General features: G+C 43.3%; 3 protein-coding genes across 3 annotated transcripts in view; 2 read left to right on the forward strand and 1 right to left on the reverse strand.

Annotated features, from left to right (window-relative positions):
- The window catches only part of LOC147886197 (NAD(P)-binding Rossmann-fold superfamily protein), a 76,985-nt gene that overhangs the window by 25,090 nt on the left and 38,656 nt on the right, over nt 1-13,239 (forward strand). The gene's annotated exons all lie outside the window — the stretch shown is intronic.
- On the reverse strand, nt 1,240-1,983 carry LOC147886198 (uncharacterized). The gene has a single exon (XM_087395041.1). It carries the CDS (start codon nt 1,981-1,983, stop codon nt 1,240-1,242), a length of 744 nt encoding a protein of 247 aa, XP_087251167.1.
- LOC147886199 (uncharacterized) lies at nt 4,815-6,947 on the forward strand. The gene has a single exon (XM_087395042.1). It carries the CDS (start codon nt 5,898-5,900, stop codon nt 6,945-6,947), a length of 1,050 nt encoding a protein of 349 aa, XP_087251168.1. The 5' UTR covers nt 4,815-5,897.

Raw genomic sequence — 13,239 nt, forward strand, 5'->3', positions numbered from 1 at the left:
TACCTCGGTCCCCTCTCGCAAGTCTTTAGCAAAATGAGATGTCTCAAGGGGGAAGTAGCATATTGCAATGAATAGGTCGTGTCGAGAGGCGTGGTGGATCCGGATCCTTAGAAATCTGTAGTGCGTGGCCCGCCTTTCTACGGAGATGGTCCCAATGAGGGAAGATATGTATAGTACTGCCATTCCTTCTGACCCTCGTACTCCACTTGGCTATCTCCCATGTGTATCCATGATTCCATTGACCATTGGTAAAGGGCGCTTTGGGCTCTTGTATGTCTCTGTATAGAAGGGTTTGTCTCGTCTAGTGTAAGACTCCGAAAAGAGAGAGAGAGAAAAAAAGAAAGAAAGATGTATTAACATCTGCAGGAGGCCTTGCAGGCCTATGAGACAAAGTGCAAAACCAAAAGGTAACTTGTACAAGCCACTAAGGGCTCACTAAGGCCTTGTTGCAAGAGAGAGAGAGAGAGAGAGAGAGAGAGAGAGAGATGTATTACCGTCTTCGGGAGGCCTCACGGGTCTATGAGACAAAATACAAAATTAGAGTAACTCATACAAGCCTCTGTGGGCTGAGGCAAAGGTCTCACTAAAGCCCTTTGTTGAGTCCTACACTAAACTAAACTCTAAACTAAAAGCTCAAAGCAAAAGATATGGAGACGTTTATACACTGAATGGCAAATTCATGAAGCTGAAACGTGCATGTTCTATATCATAGTTTTTTCCATACGTTACCATACGCATACGTCATACGAGTACGGAAGTATGATTGGAGTATGGTTTAGCCCTTGGGGCTGAAACATACGTGACCCTAGTTTTACCCAAAAAATTTCAAAAAAATATAGATTGATCATTGATCATTGTACACATTAAATTGACATAGAGGTATTAAACTGAAACTTGAAACTTGTATTAATTTTAAAGTCATCACTCATGAGTCATGAGTCATGAATCGTGATTCATCATTCATGAAAGACTCCAACCTCCAGAGACCGTAGTCATCTGGATTCTAGATTTTGATACATCATGATTCATACATAGTGTCCACTGTCAAATGATGGAATCATAGATCATAGATCAATAATCAATACTACACCAAAAGATCATGATCAAAGGAAGTAGGTACTAGTAACTACACCAAATTTCAAAACATGAAAGGCAAACATCATAAAGAAAAGGCTGCCAGTGTGCCACAGCCCGGAAATAAAGCATGCATGACAATTCACAACCAATGAGGCTCAAGCCTCAAGCTGCATCTTCATCCTCATCGTCTTGCTTATCCTCATCCTCATCATCATCTGCATCAATGCCTACACCCTCCTCCTCCTCCTCCTCCTCCTCCTCATCACTATCATCCTCATCTGCCTCGCCATGGAACTCCAAAAGACTACAGCTGCTTGAAGCTGCAGCAACATCCATCGTTCCTGTAAGTGTAACAATAGGGGCTGCAATGTATTCTCCCTCTGTATGTGCTTGCCTCGCTAGCAGCCTATCATCATCCTTCTCCTTGTTGATCATTTCTAGGGTCACTTCTATCTTCTCAAATCCCCTTTCCTTGATTTTGGAAATGAGACGCAAATTAGTATGGATGTATACCAATTTCTCGGTATTCTTTGGAAGCAACCTATTTCTTCTTTTAGTATGGATAAGAGAGAATGTGCTCCAATTCCTTTCACAAGGAGAAGCACATGTGCCTTGCGAGAGCACTCGAAGAGCTAACCGCTGCAAATTTGGTGTTGTCTCCCACCATTTCACCCCTTGGTGCATTCTCTTTTCATCCTTTGCAATCGCACGAGCAAATGTGCCTGACATGGATTTGTAAATATCCAACTCATCACATAAGGTGCCTTGGCTGTCAACATCATACTTGGTGTACCGCTCTTTGGCATCCATCCACCCATCGTGCACCTCCTTGTTGCTATCTGGATTTTTCTCTCTCCAAATAGGATGGAGAACAAAGGCTGCCGCATGCAATGGAGAATGCATCATATTCCACCTGTCAACACACAAGGCTCTAACATCAGCCAGCTTTAAGGATTCAATCCCATCAATAGTTGCCATCTTCTCGACCATCCGATTAGTGAGTTCATATACAAGTCCCACTTCCCTATCAGCCAAGGGAAGGATCTTCAAAATAGGTGCACAAAGCTTCACAATGAGTCTTGCATCTTGCCAAAATGAAGCACCCAATATAATAGAAGACACCTGTTGTGCTTTCACAGTGCGTGACACCTTCTTCTTGCAATACTCATGATGACAACCATGCGGCGCAATCCATTGTATACCCTCTCATCCAACAAGTTTGCTAATATGATAAACATGTAAGCAAACCATGTTTGTGCTGGCTTCACCAATTCCTTCTTGCTGAATTTTCTATACATTGCTAACACGGTGTGTTTCCGGGTAACAAATGTCACAATCATGTTAGCATATACCAACACTGGCTTCACCCATGCAAGCTTTCCAATGTCCTCGAACAAGAGGTCAAGGCAATGGCATGCGCATCTAGTATAGAAAATGTGAGGCCACTCTTCCTCCACCAATTCTCCTGCGCGCACACAGTTAGATGCATTGTCCATACATACCTGCACCACATTTTCAGCCCCAACATCAAGAATGGCATCTTTTAGTATCCCAAAGATGTACTCCCCTTATACTGCCCACTTGTGTCCACGGACTTCAAAAAGGCTGAACCAAATATGCATGAGACCATAATATTGATTATAGGCCAGCGTCAAGTGTCATACCAACCATCACAAGTTATGATGCAGCCATATTTTTTCCACTTATCCCGGAACTATAGCATCTCTTGATCTATGCATACTGCTTCATTAGTTAGCTCCGTTGTGCACAAAACATTATAGGATGGAGGCTTGAAGGTAGGCCCAACTTGGCCAATGGCACAAACCATCTCCAAAAAATAAGGGCTCCTCACCTTCCAATGAGGAATATCCTCTGCAAAGAAAAAACGACGGAGAGCAATGTATGCATCCTTCCGTGCTTGTGACTCCCATGCCTTTTCCAAGGTTCCCTTTGACATCTTCAACTTCTTTTGCTTTGGCTCATATGCATTGCCAGATGCATTTCCACTTGCAGTACCACTCACTGAGGCATCTCCCAAATCAGCCACATCTTCAACAAGCTGTTTTGCAGTAGTTTTTAGGGCCGCATTTGCTTGCAATCTTCGATAAGTATCTCTCACATTTTCAGGAGGAGCGGTACACTTGTCAACCCCCAAGCCTGTGAGCCTAAGAAAATGTGCCCTTATACGGGTCGGTCCTTCATCCCATGAATGAGGGCAATATTTACATTTACAAGTATATTGGCCCTTCCCCAAAGGCTTTAAAGCCTCTACAAATTCCCATTCTGGTCCTTTTTGTCTTCCCATTTGCAGATCTGCAAGCTGCAAAGTTGCAAAAGAGGGCAAATAAGGCATTGGGCAAAGGAACGAGGGCTTGAAGCCCTTGCAGGCTGCCCTGTTAGATGGCATCAACTAAAGAGAGAGCACTTGCTGCAAAACAAGAAAAAAGAGCAGCCATTGCAATTACCTTGACGCTTGGAGCAGGTAGAGCGTAGAGGTAGGCTGTGGGCTGCAACTGTACAGCGACCACTGACCTCCAAAGCAAGTAGAAGAGGGCAAAGGGCTGCCTAAATAGAGGGCAGCAAGGTGCTGAAGAAGAGGGCAAACTGAAGAAGAGTGAAGGGCTGAGGGGACTCGGGAGTCAGGACTGAAGAAGAGGGCAAAGGGCTGCCTAAATAGGCTCTTGAGAAGAGGGCAAAGGGCTGCCTAAATAGAAGGCAGCAAAGGTGTTGAAGAAGAGGGCAAAGGGCTGCCTAAATAGAGGGCCAACGGCGGCCTAAATAGTCTCTTGAGGTAGCAAGGTCGGTGTGCAGGCAGAGAGTCGGTGATTGGAATTTGGGCGTAGAGTGTAGTACGTACGGCGTTTCTTGGGATTCGGGAGCCTTCACAAGGACGTCGTACGGATTAGAAAATAGGATCCGAGCAATAATATAAAGTACGCATCCCGATTCCCCCCCCCTCCCCCCCAAAAAAGAAAGTGACGTATGGAAATCTGTATGGACATCTGTACGTACGGCTGTATGGAATCTATATTTGAACCACTGTTGCATCCGCATGCATACGGTCCTATTTTCTGTACGGATTCCGTACGGCCGTATGTACGGATTTCCGGTCGTCACTTTTTGGGGGGGGGGATCGGGATGCGTACCTTATATTATTGCTTGGCTCCTATTTTCTAATCCGTACGACGTCCTTGTGAAGGCTCCCGAATCCCAAGAAAGGCTGTACATACTACAGTCTACGCCCAAATTTCAATCAGCAACTCTCTGCCTGCACACCGACCTTGCTACCTCAAGAGACTATTTAGGCAGCCGTTTGCCCTCTATTTAGGCAGCCCTTTGCCCTCTTCTCAAGAGCCTATTTAGGCAGCCCTTTGCCCTCTTCTTCAGTCCTGACTCCCGACTCCCCTCAGCCCTTCACTCTTCTTCAGTTTGCCCTCTTCTTCAGCACCTTGCTGCCCTCTATTTAGGCAGCCCTTTGCCCTCTTCTACTTGCTTTGGAGGTTAGTGGTCACTGTACAGTTGCAGCCCGTAGCTTGCCTCTACGCTCTACCTGCTCCAAGCGTCAAGGTAATTGCAATGGTTGCTCCTTTTTCCTGTTTTGCAGCAAGTGCTCTCTCTTTAGTTGATGCCATCTAACAGGGCAGCCTGCAAGGGCTTCAAGCCCTCTTTGGAAATTGTTCCTTTGCCCAATGCCTTATTTGCCCTCTTTTGCAAATTTGCAGCTTGCAGATCTACAAATGGGAAGACAAAAAGGGCCAGAATGGGAATTTGTAGAGGCCTTAAAGCCTTTGGGGAAGGGCCAATACACTTGTAAATGTAAATATTGCCCTCATTCATGGGATGGAGGACTGACCCGTATAAGGGCACATTTTTTTGGGCTCACAGGCTTGGGGGTTGACAAGTGTACCATTCCTCCTGAAAATGTGAAAGATACTTGTCGAAGATTACAGGCAAAGGCGGCCCTAAAAACTGCTGCAAAACAGCTTGTTGAAGATGTGGCTGATTTGGGAGATGCCTCAGTGAGTGGGCATCTGGCAGTGCATATGAGCCAAAGCAAAAGATGTTGAAGATGTCAAAGGGAACCTTGGAAAAGGCATGGGAGTCACAAGCACGGAAGGATGCATACATTGCTCTCCGTCATTTTTTCTTTGCAGAGGATATTCCTCATTGGAAGGTGAGGAGCCCTTATTTTTTGGAGATGGTTCGTGCCATTGGCCAAGTTGGGCCTACCTTCAAGCCTCCATCCTATAATGTTTTGCGCCCAACAGAGCTAACTAATGAAGCAGTATGCATAGATCAAGAGATGCTAGAGTTCCGGGATAAGTGGAAAAAATATGGCTGCACCATAACTTGTGATGGTTGGTCTGACACTCGACGCCAGCCTATAATCAATATTATGGTCTCATGCATATTTGGTTCAGCCTTCTTGAAGTCCGTGGACACAAGTGGGCAGTATAAGTCAGGGGAGTACATCTTTGGCATACTGAAAGATGCCATTCTTGATGTTGGGGCTGAAAATGTGGTGCAGGTCTGTATGAACAATGCATCTAACTGTGTGCGGGCAGGAGAATTGGTGGAGGAAGAGTGGCCTCACATTTTCTATACTAGATGCACATGCCATTGCCTTGACCTCTTGTTTGAGGACATTGGAAAGCTTGCATGGGTGAAGCCAGTGTTGGTACATGCTAACATGATTGTGATATTTGTTACCCGGAAACACACCGTGTTAGCAATGTATAGAAAATTCAGCAAGAAGGAATTGGTGAAGCCAGCACAAACATGGTTTGCTTACATATTTATCATGTTAGCAAACTTGTTGGATGAGAGGGTATACAATGGATTGCGTCGCATGGTTGTCAGTGATGACTCATGAGTATTGCAAGAAGAAGGTGTCACGCACTGTGAAAGCACAACAGGTGTCTTCTATTATATTAGGTGCTTCATTTTGGCAAGATGCAAGACTCATTGTGAAGCTTTGTGCACCTATTTTGAAGATCCTTCGCCTGGCTGATAGGAAAGGGGCTACCATGGGACTTGTATATGAACTCACTGATCGGATGGTCGAGAAGATGGCAACTATTGATGGGATTGAATCCTCAAAGCTGGCTGATGTTAGAGCCTTGTGTGTTGACAGGTGGAATATGATGCATTCTCCATTGCATGTGGCAGCGTTTGTTCTCCATCCTATTTGGAGAGAGAAAAATCTAGATAGCGACAAGGAGGTGCACGATGGGTGGATGGATGCCATAGAGCGGTACACCAAGTATGATGTTGACAGCCAAGGCACCTTATGTGATGAGTTGGATATTTACAAATCCATGTCAGACACATTTGCTCGTGCGATTGCAAAGGATGAAAAGAGAATGCACCAAAGGGTGAAATGGTGGGAGACATTTGGGACTCACATGCCAAATTTGCAGCGGTTAGCTCTTCGAGTGCTCTTGCAAGGCACATGTGCTTCTCCTTGTGAGAGGAATTGGACCACATTATCTCTTATCCATACTAAAAGAAGGAATAGGTTGCTTCCAAAGAATACCGAGAAATTAGTATACATCCATACTAATTTGCGTCTCATTTCCAAAATCAAGGAAAGGGGATTTGAGAAGATAGAAGTGACCCTAGAAATGATCAACAAGGAGAAGGATGATGATAGGCTACTAGCAAGGCAAGCAGATACAGAGGGAGAAGACATTGCAGCCCCTATTGTTACACTTACAGAAATGATGGATGTTGCTGCAGCTTCAAGGAGCTGTAGTCTTTTGGAGTTCCATGGCGAGTCTGATGAGGAGGAGGAGGAGGATGCAGGCATTGATGCAGATGATGATGAGGATGAGGATGAGCAAGACGATGAGGATGAAGATGCAGCTTGAGGCTTGAGCCTCATTTGTTGTGAATTGTCATGCATGCTTTATTTCCGGGCTGTGGCACACTGGCAACCTTTTCTTTATGATGTTTTGGCTTTCATGTTTTGAAATTTGGTGTAGTTACTAGTACCTACTTCCTTTGATCATGATGTTTTGGTGTAGTATTGATTATTAATCTATGATCTATGATTCCATCATTTGACAGTGGACACTATGTATGAATCATGATGTATCAAAATCTAGAATCTAGATGACTACGGTCTCTGGAGGCTGGAGTCTTTCATGAATGATGAATCACGATTCACGACTCATGACTCATGAGTGATGACTTTAAAATTAATACAAGTTTCAAGTTTCAGTTTAATACCTCTATGTCAATTTAATGTGTACAATGATCAATGATCAATCTATATTTTTCTGAAATTTTTTAGGTAAAACTAGGGTCACGTATGTTTCAGCCCCAAGGGCTGAACCATACTCCAATCATACTTCCGTACTCGTATGACGTATGCGTTTGGTAATGTATGGAAAAAACTATGATCTGAACAGCTCACTAGTGGCTTTTGGCATAAGAGGATGGCTCACATCATTCCCAAAAGCCTTTGCATGCTAAAGAATCTTAACATGGTAGACGTCTTGGGTCTGGTACGGCCTGATATCTCTTTTCGTGAGGGATTTGTTTATGGTAAGATGCATAGCTTGCCTTTCCAAAGATATGAGTAGTCAAGGGTAGCAATCTCTCTTGATCTTGTGCACATGGACGTGGTTGTGCCTATGAACAACGAAACGTTTGGTGGAAAGAAATATATTCAAACTCTTATAGATAACTATTCCAGAAAGCTTTGGGTGTATTTCTTGAGCAAAGAATCAAATACATTTTCTCAATGCTTGAATTGAAGGCTCTTGTTGAGAAAGAAAGCGGTAGGAAAATCAGAATTTGGAGATCTAACAAGTGAGGTGAGTATAAAAGCAATGATTTCAAATGATTTTGCAAGAAGAATGGCATCAACAACAAATTTTTAGAGTTCATGACTGCCTATACTCCTCAATAGAATGGATTGCAGAGAGAAAGAACATACATCTAATTGGGGCAACTAGGTTGATGCTCAAAGATATGGCTATGCTAAACATTTACATCTGCATATGAACTGAATAGGTGTCCCACTAAAGCAGTGAATGACATGACACCATATGAAGTGTGGTAAAATAAGAGGCCAAGTGTTATGCATTTGAGAGATTTTGGCTGTATCTATTATGCACATGTTCCAACACAACAAAGGAAGAATGGACAACAAAGAAGACTTGCATTTCCATTAGGTACAGTGAGCAAAGCAAAGCATATAGGCGGTACCATCTTGAATCCACAACATAAACCTTAGCAGGATATAGAAGAAAAGCCACTATGTTGTCTCAAAATTGCAGCTAGACATTGGGATAGATGAAGAGGAGAAAGTGGAAGGGGATGCTTCCGAACCTTTGTGACTCAAAATTGGACACTTTGAGGATGAAGACAAAGTTCGGTTCCTATGGGTTGTGGCAACCAATCATGCATTGCTTTGGCCAAGAATTTTGTGGATCATTCTAGGACTAAGCACATTGATATGAGATATCACTTCATTCATGTGAAGGTAGCAAATCAGTAGGTCCCAATGATCTATTGTTCTACCAAGGAAAATTCAATAGGTACATTGACCAAGATTTTGCCAAAGGCCTACGCAAGCATCTTGGTGGTACAATAGGATAACTTGTTTCTTTAAACGGTGAGTGTAATGCATGCTAGTGCAATCTCTAAGCTTCAAGGAAGACATCTATAACCATTTTGCTTTAAAGGAGCGTGGGGATTATGCTCAACAATGAATGTCTATTCTTCATGTCTGCAACATCCATTTTGTTGAGGAGTGTAGGAAGTGATGAACTGTTGTTGATGCCTTTTTTTTTTCAAAAATTTTTGAACTTATTACTTTTGTACACACTCCCTTTGTCAAATCTCAAAATTTTGATCTCTTGCCACTTTGTTTCTCAATAAGAAGCTTTGAATTCAAAGAATTGAGAAAATGTGTCTGATTTCTTGCTTAACAAATCCACTCAAATTTTTTTGAAACAATCATCTACGAAAGTAAGGATATATTTCTTTTCATAAAAAGTTTTGGTGTTCATAGATCCTGTGTGCACAAGATTAAGAGGGGCTTTTGCCCTTATCTTCTTATATATTTGGAAAGGCAACTTGTGCATCTTCTTGGAAACGTAGCATTCACAAAAAGAGAGTTGTAGCTGTACTGGACCAAAGGCATCCACCATGTTAGCGTGCAAAGGATTTTGGAATTGATTTGGCAAAAAAGTCAATAGTGAACTGTTCGGATGTAAGACATGCATATTCTGGCTTCATAACTTTGGCATTAAATGTATAAAGGTCTCCATATCTGTTGCATGAGACAAAACAAATCCTTAATTGTGCAGTTTAAGCTTGTGAAAAGAACATCATTCCCGTGATCACATATGGTAGAAACTAGAAGCAAGTTCTTTTTAAGCCCTGGCACAAATTTAACCTTCTTCAATTACTCACATATTTTCATTTCAATCCCATAGTGGGATCTTCCCATGTCCTTTGATATTCGACTTGTAGGTATTTGCAACCTCCACCACGCTACTTGTGGACTCATTTATTTATTGAAACCACTTTTTAAAACTGTCATGTGCTTATTAGTACCTAAGTCTTATCAACACTAAATCAAAGATGGCAGCGTTTACCATAGGTAGCTCTCATATGCTAACGTGAGATGATCTTGCCGACATAGCTTTTCCTTATAGGATGGCATCAAGATGATAATTAGAACTTGCATATTTTGTGGCTGCTCATGAGTGGACTGTTTTTCACCCTCAAGAATCAGATGACTGTGCTATAGATGCATCCGAAAAATCACATGGTTGGGCATCAAGTGGCTGTATAAAAGACTCATATTATATCATCCTGGTAGAGCAAACCAAGCATTTCTTGATATGAAGGCATCTTGACATGAATTGCCATGTTGAGGTTGGAGACAATTTTTAAACGATGGTGCCAAAGAATTGAAAGTGATTAGCATAAGGTCTTCATCCATGTACATGAGGAAAATGATCAATATTGCCTAATCACATTGGCTGCCCAAGATAGAGAGCAAGAGTGTTTACTCTAAGGAGCATCCTTGCTATGTAGAATCACAATCACAGGCAAATTCCTCCAATAGGGGTCTTGTGTTTCTCTATAGTAAATGTTAATAAATTCTTCTCCTGAAGAAGGGTGGAATAGGACATATTATATTTGCTTATGTGGGATGTGTTGACTATATATTGACAATCGATGATTGTACCTTGATGATGGCTGGGATTGCATGGATCTCTCATATTATTAAGGCTGCACAAAAGTGGCTTCTAGCTTTCATTTTTCCTTCCATATAAAATCAGTAATAAGAATCTGTTACTCCTACCTTCTACCAAATGCTTAGTCTTTAGACATAGGTGTGACCAACACAAAACGACCCCCCCCCTCCCCGCCCCCACCCGCCCACACACACACACACATTTTTTGGTGAAATCTTTGATTGATTATATTATATGAGTAGCAACCTCAAAAAAAGGTGCTAAAATTACATCAACTGAAAATTTCAGTATATGCCAAAAAGACCTCATGATCTATGCAGCGGGTCTGCAAGCAATCAAAGAAAGATTACTGCAGAGAACGCCTAAAAAAGCCAAACAGAGAGAAAGTAGGATCACCAAAGACTTTACAATTCCTATATGTCCATAAAGTCCATAGTGCCCAGTAGCGAACCCAAACGAAGAAAAGATGAAACTCCGGTCTAGATGGATGAAACCCAAATAGCCAGAAGAATTTCCCAAACGGAACAGATGGGAATCTCGCTCGCAGGTGCTGTCGAAGCAGATCAAAAAACTCACGAGAGCATGGACAATGCCAAAACAAGTGAGGCACAATCTCCGAAGAAGCTGAATATCTATGGCAAAGTGCAGGAGCAATGTGTCGATGAGCTAATAGCTGTCCAGATGGAAACACTCCCAAAAGAACTCGCCAAAAGAAAACCTGTTGCCGAAGTGGTACTTTATAGGCCCAAAATTGCTGTAATCTTTTCCTCCACCACTTGGTTGGGTGATGCATTCGCCAAACAGAATCACCTCTCTCTGAAACCCAAGGTCGAGGCAAAAGGATTTTATACAATGCAGGTACAGTAATTTGTGATAGCCTCAAAGGACGAGAAGAGAACCCTGGAGAAGTCAAAGTCCAATCTTCCAGTCGGTCCTGGAGTTCCAAAGGAGGAATCGGAACAAAGGGCGAAAGCATAGAAGTAATTTGTCGCCACAAAGGACGATAATGAGAGCCCAATCCATATGTAGTGGCTGCTAGAGAAAAGGGGAGCACAGTACCAACATCATCTATAACATCAGCAACCGAGGTGATGCCTTTAAACGAGACAAAGTAGGAACGTCGAGGTTCCTGTAAAGCCAAGGGAGGCTGAAAGACTTTCGATCAGTAAATGCTTTCAGCTCTCAAAGAATTCCCAAAAAGGCCAAACAAAGAGAAAGTAGGATCACCAAAGACTTTACAATTCCTATATGTCCATAAAGTCCATAGTGCCCAGTAGCAAACCCAAACGAAGAAAAGATGAAACTCCGGTCTGGATGGATGAAACCCAAATAGCCAGAAGAATTTCCCAAACGGAACAGATGGGAATCTCGCTCGCAGGTGCTGTCGAAGCAGATCAAAAAACTCACGAGAGCATGGACAATGCCAAAACAAGTGAGGCACAGTCTCCGAAGAAGCTGAATATCTATGGCAAAGTGCAGGAGCAATGTGTCGATGAGCTAATAGCTGTCCAGATGGAAACACTCCCAAAAGAACTCGCCAAAAGAAAACCTGTTGCCGAAGTGGTACTTTATAGGCCCAAAATTGGTGTAATCTTTTCCTCCACCACTTGGTTGGGTGATGCATTCGCCAAACAGAATCACCTCTCTCTGAAACCCAAGGTCGAGGCAAAAGGATTTTATACAATGCAAGTACAATAATCTGAGATAGCCTCAAAGACGTGAAGAGGACCCTAGAGAAGTCAAAGTCCAATCTTCCAGTCGGTCCTGGAGTTCCAAAGGAGGAATCGGAACAAAGGGCAAAAGCATAGAAGTAATTTGTCGCCACAAAGGACGATAATGAGAGCCCAATCCATATGTAGTGGCTGCTAGAGAAAAGGGGAGCACAGTACCATCATCATCTATAACATCAGCAACCGAGGTCATGCCTTTAAACGAGACAAAGTAGGAACGTCAAGGTTCCTGTAAAGCCAAGGGAGGTTGAAAGACTTTCGACCAGTGAATGCTTTCAGCTCTCAAAGAATTCCCAAGCAAAGATTGCCGTCCATTCCATTCCAGATGAGAAAGAACATGCTTCCAGTCAAGAAGCAAGCGGGAGACAAAAGGGCATCCAGGCAAAGTGCCATCAGTGCAGCCAAAAAAGAAATCCCAGTGATCGAATTGCCAATGACCAAACACAGAAATACTGATATGAGCGACCAGAGTCCTAATCATAAGAGCCCAAGGCTGATCACCTTGTAGAAATTGCAGCAACATTTTCCCCCTGTGGGCAAGAATATGCACATGAATATCCGTGATGTTCAATCTACCATGCATCTTGGGAGAACAAATGTGATGCATCAAAAGTAGCTTGAGACTTTTTCTGCCATGTTTGGATCGCCAAAAGAGTTCCATAAACACAGACATGAAAGATGTAAGATCTGCCTTAGTGAACATGATGAATGGCAAGTAAAATTGAATATATGCCACAAGGATGTGTTGGGGTAAAGGCACATTGCCACCCTTTAAATGTTACGACTGCTATGACTGTCCTAAGACAGTCATAGGTGAATACCTAATCCTACTAAAACCTTTGAGTTTGTGGTGTGGCTCAACACATTCTTACACACCCACACTCCTTGTGTCATGCTCTCCTACTGTTGCACTCCCCCCTTTCCCTCACAAGTGGTATCAGAGCTACCCTCTCCCTCTCACTCCGGTCTACCCATCCCTTCTCTTCCAGCGTTTTCCCTTTCGGTGTAGGCAGCAGCGAGCACGCACGCTGCTCAAAGCAGCAGCAGTCGCGCGCAGCAGGTGCGCGACCAGCCGCGCGCAGCAGGAGCGCGAGCAGCCATAGGTGCAGCAGCAGCTAGCTGCTGCTAGCAACCGGCGGCCGCAGCTCCAAGGCGGGCGCAGCCAGCGCGCGCAGCGCGCAGCATCGACCGGCGTCCGCAGCTCCAAGGCG

This window comes from Dipteris shenzhenensis, chromosome 24 (assembly GCF_047967505.1).
Source record: "Dipteris shenzhenensis isolate YYH24624 ecotype China chromosome 24, Dip_SZ_1.0, whole genome shotgun sequence".
Classification (NCBI taxonomy): Eukaryota; Viridiplantae; Streptophyta; class Polypodiopsida; order Gleicheniales; family Dipteridaceae; genus Dipteris; species Dipteris shenzhenensis.